Source organism: Centroberyx gerrardi, chromosome 19, assembly GCF_048128805.1.
Source record: "Centroberyx gerrardi isolate f3 chromosome 19, fCenGer3.hap1.cur.20231027, whole genome shotgun sequence".
Classification (NCBI taxonomy): domain Eukaryota; kingdom Metazoa; phylum Chordata; class Actinopteri; order Beryciformes; family Berycidae; genus Centroberyx; species Centroberyx gerrardi.
In genome coordinates this window covers 18,423,633-18,436,379 of record NC_136015.1, presented here as the reverse complement: position 1 = coordinate 18,436,379, position 12,747 = coordinate 18,423,633, and the positions used below count along the sequence as shown (strand labels likewise).

Here is a 12,747-nt window from a genome sequence, read left to right as displayed (position 1 = left end):
AGGAAGGTGGATAGAGCGGTGCTACACCTTCCCTCATGTGACCAAAATGTGCAGCAGTGAAGGTACGAGTGAAAGAATGTGTAACTGAGTGTGTTACATAGCCACATCACTGTCTGTACTTTCTCTGACTTCATTTTATCCAGTGATGTTGTGGTAAATTCAAAAGTGGGTAACCAGGGACTATCATTGATCTTGATAGATCTTGATCTTAATATCGTTGTCATTGACCACAATAAAGCAAACACCCACTAAAATAAGCAATAGTTAAGATATTTCTTTTTTTCAGGTTTTATTTTCTTGAAAATATTGCATTTTCAGGTAACTTACATCAGTCTAATGCTGTAAGACTACTTCTTATTTTGAATTGATATCAAGATTTCTAACAGCTTTAAAGGATAAGGAACTCAACTCACATTTCACAGATAAAAATGTGAGGAAGCTGAGTTTATGTAAGTTTACTATTCACTGCATTTAGGTGCTTTTTATTCCATTGAAGGGGGGTCATGATGATGCCCAGTATCTGAATCTGATGTATTGGCCAACTTTGCTGCCTCCTGGTGGTATTTGCAGAATGTCACAAGATAGTGCTTTTGTAGTCCAGATACAACACAGATGTAGCTGGCCTACGCTACAGTCCAGTCTATCAAGAATATAGGAATCTACAAAAATCATACTCCCAAAATAGCAGAGCAAAAATTTCTAGTTCCTAGTGAGTGTATAGGTGTGCCTATGGGGGAATCATGAATACTACTCATCACAAAAAAGTACATTTTAGTTCTGGGTGTTAATAGTCAAACAGGCACCTTATGAGATATAGAACTGGAGAGTTATCCATGTAATAAACAAACATTTTATCTTGTATACTGGTGTATGCTTGTTTTCATTGCCTACATAATGTTATTTCTATGTTTTAAATTTATCCTTTTATCTTAACTGATGTGGGGGTGGGATGGGAGTAGGTGCTGATTGTTGATTACAGATCTTGTATTGTGTCTGTATTGTATTTGTACTGTGTCATAGGTTGTGTTTTTATGTGTGTGTAAATGTTTCTGTACCATGTATTATGTAGTGTTTTTATCTGTGGACCCCAGGGAGAGTAGTTGTTACAATTTGTAACAGCTAATGGTGATCTGAATAATAATAAAAAAAACTTGAATTTGAACCTAGATGTTTTTTGGCAGCAAAGGGCTTTGATTGGTGGCAGCTCTCTGCTTCTTCCTCCTCTCAGAAAATACCTCAGCTTTGTGTCCAAGACCAAAATTTCAAACTTATTTTCCCCCCCAAACAAACAAAAAATTAGAACTGAAAAAAAAACTAGCCTTTGCAATCAATATTGCACTCAATTTTTCTTTTTCTTTTTCTTTTTTTCTATTTTGAATTGGATTAATAAACAGGTAGTCAAGTGAAGTGTGACACAGCATCCCTGCCTGTCTCCCACATCAGCACCACACACTGACCCAGCCGACCGGCAGCAACATCCTGTGGATTCAAAAAGCTCCTTTGGGCGGGCGGAAAAGAGAAAAGGGAAAGGCGCCATCTTGTTTGTTTTAGTGGGAGGAGGGGTGGAAAAATACCTACCACTAGCAACACTACGGCCGCCAAAACGGGAAAAGCACAATAACGATAACTGGTGAGTGGGTATGTTTGTATGTGGACGTGTAATCGATTACGTGTTACTAAATGAACAGCTGGCTGCATTTCCATGTTTTCCAACTAAAATGAACAAGCCTCGCAGTGCTCTGTTTTGTGAATGACAGTGCTAACGTTAGCTAGCTAACCAGCGGCTAGTTAGCTTGTCACACAGCAAGGCTGAGCGGCATCTGCATCATCACCTGTTGTGATACAAGTTATTATATTTTCGTTTAACACGGTCGTCTGCAATGCAATTTCTAAACTGTCTCGCTCGCAAATAAAAAACGGCTTGCTTAGTTGGCTAACTTCATCGCTAAATTGCGCCAGAGGCTAACGGGCTCCCTGTAGTTTTCACTTGACTGACGTTAACGTAACAGAAATACAACTTTTTCAAAACGTTGGCGTGATTTTATTTGTGTAATATGGTGTTTTGCAGTGATAACAAGTAGTCGGACATCTACGCTTGGTCTAGATGCAGGAGAAACACGGAAATTATCAGTTTACGTATGGCTAAATTACGTTAGCTGTCAGACGTAGCTTAGTGCTTTTATGTATGTAAAGCCTCCGCCCCCTTCCACATGTCTTTCACAGGTTTAGGAAAGTCCTCATTAATTCATCTTGCATCCTGCTATGAACCGCTGTCATGATTCCCATTTAGACTTGAAAGAGACTATTTACTATAGCTCAGACAACACAATGAAGGTGTCCTTTCAAATGTCATGCTTTGTTCCCATGTTTCAAGGTTGGAATTTGAATCATATGTGTTATTCCCCTTTCTGTTTCCTCCATCCAGGCTTGGCGCCCCCCTTCCCCTTTCCCTTGCTGTGAGAAGGTGCTGGGACAATGTTTTATGCCCACTTTGTCCTCAGCAAACGTGGGCCGCTGGCCAAAATCTGGCTGGCGGCCCACTGGGACAAGAAGCTGACCAAGGCCCATGTGTTTGAATGCAATCTGGAGAGCAGCGTGGAGAGCATCATCTCACCCAAGGTATTTTCAGGGGGTTTTCCCTTGTACAGCTCCCATTCATTGTCAAATGAGATTATTGTTTTTATGGTTTTACCCCCTTATTTTCCCTCTTTTGCATTGTTCTAATTGTATTGTCCTGATAGTTTAAACCATCTAAGAGTATAGGTGTTGATCTTAGCTGAGGTATCCTATAAGGTTGTAGTGTTGTTTATATATTCCTGTGACCTGATTGGTAATCCTGGGTCACCACTCAAAATTAGAGAAAAAGTTCAATAGTCCCAAAGTTCTGGCAGCCTGTTTGGTATTAGTTGTCCGATTGCCAAATTATCGTAGGCCTATTTCAAAAAGTCAAGCAGTTTTAAATGTTTAAGGTAAAGCAGTAAAAAAGTTTACTTTAGTGAGCCAAATCTAGCAACCTCAGATACATTGTTGGGAAGTTGAAGAAAGACTTCCAGCATTTAATGTCTGCTCGACTGTCTTTTTAAATGTATCAAGGCTGCTTATATCCTCAGGCTTTACATGCAAAAATGGCGATGTATCATCATCAGCTTAACATCACATTGCTATCAAGGTGGTGCTGAGGCAACGGCAAATGATACTGACATGTGATTACACAGATCTAAGAAATGTGTTCAGTAATAAAGTATGGATGTACATTTTATTTTTCCCAGGTGAAAATGGCTCTGCGTACATCAGGTCATCTGCTCCTGGGGGTGGTGAGGATCTACCACAGGAAGGCCAAGTACCTGCTGGCCGACTGTAACGAGGCCTTCATCAAGATCAAGATGGCCTTCAGACCAGGTAGGGGACAAAATGTGACCAGTCAAGACTGGCTGACCCAGAAAAGATCCTGGCACTGACTGAGACTATCCTGTCATCTAGTTGTCATCTTAACTCTGTATTGGTCGGAGATTTAACTAAGCCGGTCTCTTCTACCCTGAGAAACATAATATTCAGCGCTGCTCAGAAATGCTATTGCTTGACGACTACCTCCTTCAATATATCTGCTGTCAAGTCAGCAGATATATTGGAATTCTGTGCTAGAGTTTTTAGAATTTCTTTATTTATTGATTTATTTCCGCCCCCCATAATACATACATGACTATAGCAATACAAATATTAATACTTAGATACTAACATACACATACCCACATGCTCTCACATAAAAGTATCCTCACACACAAAAAAAAGAAAAATACAATAAAAGTAGATCCTGTCAACGCCAAAGCAACAACAAACAGCCAAAAACACAACACTGATCTTGGGAAAACATATCCATCTCTTTCCTTGGCTCCTAAAGAACCAGAGAAAAAAATATGTATAAACAAATACATATATATATAAATTGTCTATTCCCATACATAAACTGCTAAACTGATTATGTGTGTGAGTACTTGAAGACTAGAGCGTCACCTCTCCCTTCCTCTGCTCTGTGGTGTTTCAGGTGTGGTGGATCTGCCGGAGGAGAACAGAGAAGCGGCCTACAACGCCATCACCCTGCCGGAGGAGTTCCACGATTTTGACCAGCCGCTACCAGACCTAGAGTGAGTCCTCTGTCTGTCTAGCTCTACGTGAGTGTGTGTGTGTGTGTGTGTGTGTGAGTGAGCATGTATGTCCACGGTGCCGCTTTCATAATTTTGTTTGTATGTGAAGACATGGGGACAAATGTTTTTGTGTTTAGTTTGGTACTATATTAAAGGGAAAATCCATCCTAAAACACTTGAACACTGTTAAAAAAAAAACAGCTATTGGCGATGTACATTGCATTCCTGGGCCCATTTTGTTGTTTGGTGTTGTATTTTTCTTGTTCCCATGGATAGCTGGCCAATGTAGACGATGTGACGTCACATTGCGATGTTTCCACTGGAGCTACAATGGAGTTTAATTGCAGAAAAATGTTCAGCAGTCTAAAAAATCAGCAGTAAATGTCAGGTGTTTGGTGTCAGTCCCTCAGAATCATAGATAAACGTCTGCTTTCTAGACTCCCAACATTTCAACAATCATACAGGGAGAAATCCGTCGTAGGAAAGGCAGAGATACTGATTTCTCCACTGACAGTAGCCTCAATAGACCAGAATGCAATGCAGCCTCAAAGCATGTTGCGTTTTGAGTAAGGGGCACGACTCTTGTTTTTCTCGACTGGAAAAACTCTCGCTTCTCTATCGCTATTGCTCTCTCTGCCTACATGTATAACCCAGAGCTGAATGCCACAAGCTCACAGCTGTTCTCTGGGGGTTGTCGAAAGTCCTTCTGGGAAATGTAGGAAATCATGAACTGAAGTAGAAGTAGACGAGGCAAGGTGCGGGAAAGTGGATACGCTAAAAAGGAGATTACAGCACTTCATCACAAAATGCACTGAACACAACAAGAGTCTTTTCTGCTGCTCACTGTGTCTCTTTATCCCCCCAGCCTGCCACTACTACAAATAAGATTAGAATCAATTGGAAGGAGAGTACTGTAAATGAAATGTAAATGTTAAATTGACTGTGTGGTATATTTTCTATAGTGACATTGATGTGGCCCAGCAGTTCACCCTGAACCAGAGCAGAGTGGAGGAGATCACCATGAGAGAGGAGGTGGGCAACCTCAGCCTGCTGCAGGAAAATGACTTTGGTAGGCATCAGTATTTCTTTTTATTTTTTTATTTTTTTTTACCTTTATCTTTACACTGGAGTTTTGCTGAGCATGCATTCTCCTGTTCAGCAGTACTGTGCTTCACATTCATACATTTAGACACTGATACCTGGGAGCTGCCAAATATGGCCAAAATCGTCTGCTGTTAGCAACTGAGAAGCTCTGCTGGAGGATTTGGGGAAAGATAAATGCTTTGCGCAGGGGAACTTTCACCATAGTTGTTGAGGGAGGGAGGAGAGCGCCAGACATTCGCTTTCCCTGCACACATTGTGTGCAGGGAAGTCTGCAGTTTTCATTAGGGAATTTTCATTATCTCGGTCGATATAACATCCTCCACTTAACCACACTACACTTTTACCATATGGGCAATATAAAAATACTCAATTCTGTTGTGCAGCTGACTTTGGGATGGACGACCGGGAGATGATGCGGGAGGAGAATGCGTTTGAGGTGGACATCATGGGAGCGTCGGCTTCCAACTTGCTGCTGGAGACCGAGGGTGGAGCTAACCAGATGACTGACAAGTCCAACCACCTGGAGTACGACGACCAGTACAAGGACGACTTCGGAGACAACCCCATGGAGAGCAGCGAGGGAGGCATGCTGGGTAAGGGGGAGCTGAATGAGATTGTTATTACTGTTGCTGTTTTATTATTTTTAATTTTTTTCTGTGCCAATCTTAAGTCAATATTTTAGCCAAAGAACCTACACTTGATTGCAGTCAGGATGCACCAATATATCGGCTGACTATCTGCATTGACCTTTTTTTCTATGAGTGTGTCACTTAATACAACTGTCAAATTAGCAACAGAAGAACATGATTTGTTTTTTAAAAACCACTTAAATATCATAAGATGGGCATGTCTGAAAAGCTTCATCTGTTTTGCACCTGCATTCGTTCTGAGATTCTTACAAAAATGCATATCAGTGTTGGCCGATATGGGTGTGAAAATGTCGGTATCGGCCTCAGAAAAATATTGGTGCATCCCTAATTGGAATAATAGTGAGATGGGTGTAAAAATGTAAGGGTAGCTCAAACTTTTACAACAGTAAAATTTGTAACTTTAAGTAAACACAGTTTATATTGGAGATTGTGGCATGTCTGCTTTTGGATTTCTCAACATTTTATGGTTGCACCTCTGTTCCTGTTGTTGAAGAATGATATTTCCTCTAACTAGTGGCTCAGACTTGCCATAGCTGGCTTTAGACAGGAACTCTGTCTGAATGTGTTATTCTCACCCCATTGTCTGCTGCTGTTCCCATGGCTTGTTATGGAGTGTAAGAGGTGAATGTATTCGGTAATTAAAGCCCACTGGAAATATACAGCTCATCAATCTTTACTTAAAGAGGAAGCTTTTTTGAGAAGTGTTTCTCTTTTGCATACGGTGGATGACCACACACTATGCCTCCACTTTGAGCACCACTAGAGTGTAGCCCCTGTCTCCTGTCTACATGCATATTTAAATTTTAAGCATGTAGCTGACGCTCTTATCTAGAGTGACTTGCATTGTGTGAAACAGTAGAATAAACTTAAATGTCTGTGCAGTGGACAAGCTGCTGAGTAACGAGGATGGAGGTGGAATCTTCGACGACCCTCCTGCCATCACAGAGAGTGTGATGATGCCTCAGGACCACGGGGACGATGAAGACGACTTTGATGCCCTCTCAGGTACGTTCCACACAGTACCTCAACCAGAGCCTGAACAAATGACACTTTGTGTTGTGTTGTGTTGTGTTGTGTTGCAGTAGCTTGTGTTATAAACTGTTGCAGTTACAGTGCAATTGCCCATATATCATGATATAAATATCCAAATGAGAGTCATTCTTATGTTGCAACACTTCCTGGAATTGATCCTGGAACTGGCCCCAGAGCGAAACTGGGTCTCGGAGCCAAAATTACTCCCAACGCTACAAAAAGTTCTTAAAGAGAAAGCGCTATGTGGCACACACATGACCTCATGAGCACCCTGACTGTGAGTTTACTTATACCTGGTGTGTGTGTGTGTCGTGTGTTGGTAGCGGGAGCCCCAGACAGCCCAGATTCGGGCCCAACAGAGCCTCTACCAGCCATGGCTGACCAGACGGAACAGACCACTCTGGTTCACAACGAGGAAGAAGCCTTCGCCCTGGAGCCCATTGACATCACAGGTATGTCAGTATCACTTGGGTGGGATTTTTCAGGCTTTTCTTCCCCCAAGATTTCAGGTGTTTTGGAACAGTAGAAAAGATAGAGAAAAAATATGACTATGTAAACTTGACTTGACATATTTATTTATAAATGCCCTTGTTGCATCAAATTTCAGAGCTATTTTGATTTGCTGCGCTGATTTGTCTCCATTTCCCTTTGTCCCGTGCAGTGAAAGAGACCAAGGCGAAGCGTAAGAGGAAGCTGATTGTGGACAGTGTGAAGGAGTTGGACAGTAAGACCATCCGTGCGCAGCTCTCCGACTACTCAGACATCGTCACCACCCTGGACCTGGCACCACCCACCAAGAAGCTGATGATGTGGAAGGAGACCGGAGGAGTGGAGAAGCTTTTCTCTCTGCCCGCTCAGCCTCTCTGGAACGCCAGGCTGCTCAAGGTAACAGAGCCTTAGGGCTGTTGAATTAATCAGGTATAACTATATGCAGTGAGGTAATGGTAAATAAAAAGGTGGGGCATTGATGACGTCCAGTCGCTTAGTAGTTGTGATCACAATATGTAGCAAAACAGTTGGGATTAGCATTTAGCTATAATCATGCAGCCCTATAGAGCCTTTACAATGATGAGCAGTGATACACTTTGCGTTAATGTTGACATTAAGCGTACTGATCCACTATCTCCTGCCTACTGTCATTAGAGATGTTGGAAGTTCCCTCACTTTGTATTATGTGCTATTTATTGTCACCCATTCACACTTGTAACTGATATATTAGATAATTTCCCAGTGAAATATAAACTAAAGACCTCTTTCTTTTTCTCTCTCCAGATGTTCACAAGGTGTCTGACACCGCTGGTACCAGACGAGCTGAGGAAGAGGAGGAAGGGTGGTGAGGCTGACAGTCTGGACGAGTTCCTCAAGGACCTGGAGAACCCCGAGGTGCCCAGAGAGGAGACCCTGAGCCACCAGCAGAGAGACATCATTGGTAAGACGTGTGTGTGTGTGTGTGTGTGTGTCTGCACTGAAGTTTTAATTCTACTTCGGACATCTAGAAGTTATAACGGAAATGGGATGGGCTTGTTTTAGCTCTAGAATAGGATCAGTTAATTTTATGGCTTGGCATGTAATTTGCAGGTGGCAGGTAGACGTGAGGGATTGAATGCAAGTCCTGCTAGCCTCACAAGTAAAGCAGCACCAGTGTGTTTGGGTTTGGGAAGTGGAGGGGACGGACTGGTAATCAGAAATCAAATTAAGTAGACTGAGCATTTATTTTCCCATCATACTCAGTACTGCTGAAACAAGTATTTGTTAAATCGAGGAGGCAGGGGACCACACGACTACTTCTGGGCACATAAATCAATTATTTCATCCATGTGAGTTTCCCTAATATGTATGTCCATTCACCCTCCAGACCAGACCATCATGGAGGAGCCCAGCGTTCTGCAGGCTTCAGCCATGGAGGGCAGCAGGACCACGCTGGACGAGACGGTCATGCCCCCTCCATCCTCCCAGCGCGGCCTCAAACGCAAGGCCCAGGACACAGAGCCTGCCCTGCCTGTGAGTACAGCTGTTCCCCTAGCAGCAGGGTCTGTGTATACTAAAGCAGACGCACACTCGCCACCCATCCTTACACCCATTCGACTATTCTACCGCTGATGTCATTCCATGTTTGTTGATGTCAGGACATTCATTCTTTCTACTCTTTCTGCATTCCCTCTTTTCCTGTACTCACTTTTCTCTCTCGCTCTGCATTTTGTCACTCTCTCTCAAATCGTTTCTCTTTCTTTCTCTCTAAACTCTTCACTCCCCTTCCTCTCCCCCCCTCGCCTGCTCTCTCCTTCCCTCCAGATGGGTACTCTGGACCAGCAGCAGCAGCAGCAGGGGTCCCGGGCCTCTGCTGTGTCCCAGCAGCTGGAGGTGTCCAGTGTGGATTTGCCCCCAGAGGAAACCACTACCAACATCAGCCAGCTGATAGAGTTGGACCTGCTTGGTGAGAAGAGCAAGGAGAAGAAGGACGATGACTCCGATGAGGAGGTGAGTAGCATGCAAAAACTCTTTCCTTGTCCAGATTTTCTAATGATTAGAACCAATGACTTGAGGGTCACATGCCTGCTTCTCTAACTTCAAGGCGGGGGTTCAAATCATCAGACTGGGAAAAATGTGAACAACTACTGTTAAAGTGTCCGTGGGAAAGACACTGAACTCCCTACTGCTCTATTTCCCAATGAAGCCCCAGGCTGTTGCTGTAAATACGAATGTGTTCTCTCACACAACTTGTCTTAGAATAAGCGTTACATTTTCTTTCAAAAAAGCCCCAAAAGCTACTTTTCCTCAGCATAGTCCAATGAGGCTCACTGGTGCCAGGGGCAACACAAAATATGACTAACACGCACTTAAAAGCTCTTTTTGTTTTCTAACAGATTGTGGGTTTTTTTAGACCTGTAATGGAAACCATACCAGCGACATAATTTCCACTATTTTCCCACTACTCACTCCCGTTGAACAGTATACAAAAACCTTTGAATTCATTTTTTCAGTCCTAGATTGGCCTGTCTATAGGTATTCTCCCTCAAAGTTTGTCACTGTGTGTTTTGTCTGTCAGGAAGAGGAGGTGCAGGGGGGAGACCAGGACCAGGAGGAGAGGAGGTGGAACAAAAGAACCCAGCAGATGCTCCATGGCCTCCAGGTACGTACATCACATGACCTGCCAGGACAGGACGGTTTCAACACACTGGAACTAATGCAGAGTTCAAGTCATATCGGAAGAAGCAGGACGGGATGACATCTCATTGTTTCTACTTGAAAGCGTTCATGTGTTTATCTTGTTGGAACGCCCGCATCCAAAGTCCTTATTTAGGGATTTAAAATCAGCCGTAAACAAACTGCGGCAGATATTGATTGATTGTTATTACCTTGGACTCCAGACATCGGTTGATTCCCTGCTATGTTTACCGCTTATGTTGACGCGCTTCCACAATTTGTGACGCCAAATGGGAGATATCGAAGCCTGCTACTTGTATTTACCACTAGGAGGCTGACGTGAACAGTTTTTCCCAGTTGGCAGCTTGCATTTATGGTAAATCTGACATGCGCTTAATAGACTTGTGTCAGTGATGGGTGGGGCTGGGGGGACATCCTCACGTTTCAACAGACTAAAGCCACATACCATGTACTCATAGTGTTGTGGACTTAAATCTTATGACTTCTGTTGCACATTACCCCTTCTCTACCTCATCTTTTGTGTCTCTCTCTGTATGCTATCTCATGAAGCAAGGATGCCTTAATATAATATTTACACTTAAATTTTAGCTGATGCTCTTATCTGGATTGACCTACAACAGAGAGCAGCAGTAGAGTAACCTTCAATACCTAGATCAGATCCTAGATACAAGCAATTAGTAGTACAGAGGTCATGGGTCACAGCACCTTGACAATAGATGTACCAAAATATCCCTGCACCCCTAGAATGTCCATGTGTGATAGAGGAATGCAAGGTAATGAAATAGGAGGTGAAAGAGAAAAGAGGTGAAGAGAAAAAGTAGAATTTTGTAAAAATAATAAAAAATAAATAAAAAATAAACACCCCCTAGACTTCCAAACTAGTTTTAGAGCAAAGGCCTGTGAATCATCGGCCTTTCCCTCCCTGACTCTCCTCTCTTTGCCGCAGAGGGTGATGGCCAAGACGGGCGCCCAGTCGGTCAGCCTGCTGGACCTGTGCAGGAACAACAACAAGAAGCAGGCCGCCGCCAAGTTTTACAGCTTCCTGGTGCTGAAGAAGCAGCAGGCGGTGGAGCTCATCCAGGAGGAGCCCTACAGCGACATCATCGCCACGCCCGGGCCTCGCTTCCACATCGTCTAGGAGACGCAACGTACCACTCACCCTGTTATTTCTATTCCAAAAAACCCTACTCCCCTACTCCTTGCATCTGGTCAGCACAACACTGGCTTGTTTTTTTTTTTTTTTTAACTCTTAATTTTATTTGTTTGGGTTTGTTGTTTTGTATATGATGTGTATTTTTATTTTTTGTGTGTCCTGGTGCATTTTTGTTTTTACTTCCATGTGCTTTTTTGTCTTAATCTTTTAATGTCAAGCAGTGGATGGGAGGAACGAGGTCTGAATAACATGGTTGGGGTATTATTAAAACGCTGTGTGATGACACCGTGATAATTCAATCAACCATGTTACTCGGAGATACATCTGTCCCATTACTGGGGGGAAAAAAGGTTCTCATATTTTATACGCTTTAGCCAAAAGGAGCATGTAGTGTATCCATCCAGGTTCTGCAACAATGTTTAAACATTTACAGCTAAGGTAGTGATTTGCTGACTCCACCAGCAGTTTATCAGTCAACCAACTGCAGGTTAGCAGCCTCAAGCATTCCAGACTCTACGTTCTTATTTCTTGCTTTACAGATGCCTAAACTTTGCTCGCATCACTGACTATGTTTACGCCTCTCAACAATCGGCAAACGTATGAAACGGGGCTCTGTAGTTGGATCAACCTGTAGATGATGTAAACAGCAGTAGTCTGCCATAGCTGCATGCTCTGTTGTGAAATATTTTATTATTAGAGTTAAATTGCTCCAGAAACTGCATTTTTTTTATACCGTCTTACTACTAGAATTCCCTTGTTCTTAAAATGAGTTTTGTTATGTGACAGACTCCTTTTGTCCAGTATCCCCTTTGCAGATGGATAGTGGTTTGGTTACAATATATTGACAATTGAGACGATTCAGCTGTTGTGGTCTACCAGAGTATCACTTCCAGAATAAACTCTGGTAGTGTAAATCAAGTAGCTACCTGTGAGTGTAAAACGGCTTCTGTTCTATAGTCATTGATTGTAGTAATATATGATAGTTATATAGAATACTAAGCATTCATTGGATATTTATAAATCATTTATTGATTTAAAAGCAAGATACATTTTTATAATCTGAAGAATGTGACTTGACCATGTGATGAAATTAAGTCTGAATGCACATACGGTATTCACTATATGCATTGTTTGGACTAAACTCATTTTAAGAGCCAACTCTACAAACTGAATCACAGTAGAAGAACAAGCAGACCACCAACTCATTCTAGCTACACTTCTTCTTTCCTCATCCTTTTGCAAGACAGCTGAATGCATCGTTTTTGATATCCACTCCCTTTCAAATTGTTTCAGTGCATCTTATATTTTAAACTATGTGCCTGTAAACTTGCTTTTTTATTTTGTATAAAACCCAAGTACAAATCTTGTAGATACCGACAGAAAAAAAAATTGCTATGTGTCAGAACTGTTATTATGCCATGCCTGTAGTCCTGAGTCCCGGCAACTGTTATGGAACTTTTTTTAATAAAACAAATACTGTGACCAGTATTCCTGTCTGACT

The 12,747-nt window shown here is 42.4% G+C and overlaps 1 protein-coding gene across 1 annotated transcript; it reads left to right on the top strand.

Annotated features, from left to right (window-relative positions):
• The first annotated feature begins 1,535 nt into the window (after positions 1-1,535).
• Positions 1,536-12,734, top strand: rad21b (RAD21 cohesin complex component b). Its single transcript, XM_071898402.2, has 14 exons — positions 1,536-1,630; positions 2,426-2,619; positions 3,270-3,399; positions 4,043-4,142; positions 5,105-5,211; positions 5,630-5,839; positions 6,779-6,901; positions 7,252-7,380; positions 7,590-7,813; positions 8,201-8,357; positions 8,784-8,929; positions 9,221-9,406; positions 9,975-10,058; positions 11,040-12,734. The coding sequence occupies exons 2-14, from the start codon at positions 2,476-2,478 to the stop codon at positions 11,229-11,231; spliced, it is 1,932 nt and encodes a 643-aa protein (XP_071754503.1). The 5' UTR covers positions 1,536-1,630; positions 2,426-2,475; the 3' UTR covers positions 11,232-12,734.
• Positions 12,735-12,747: the final 13 nt, after the last annotated feature.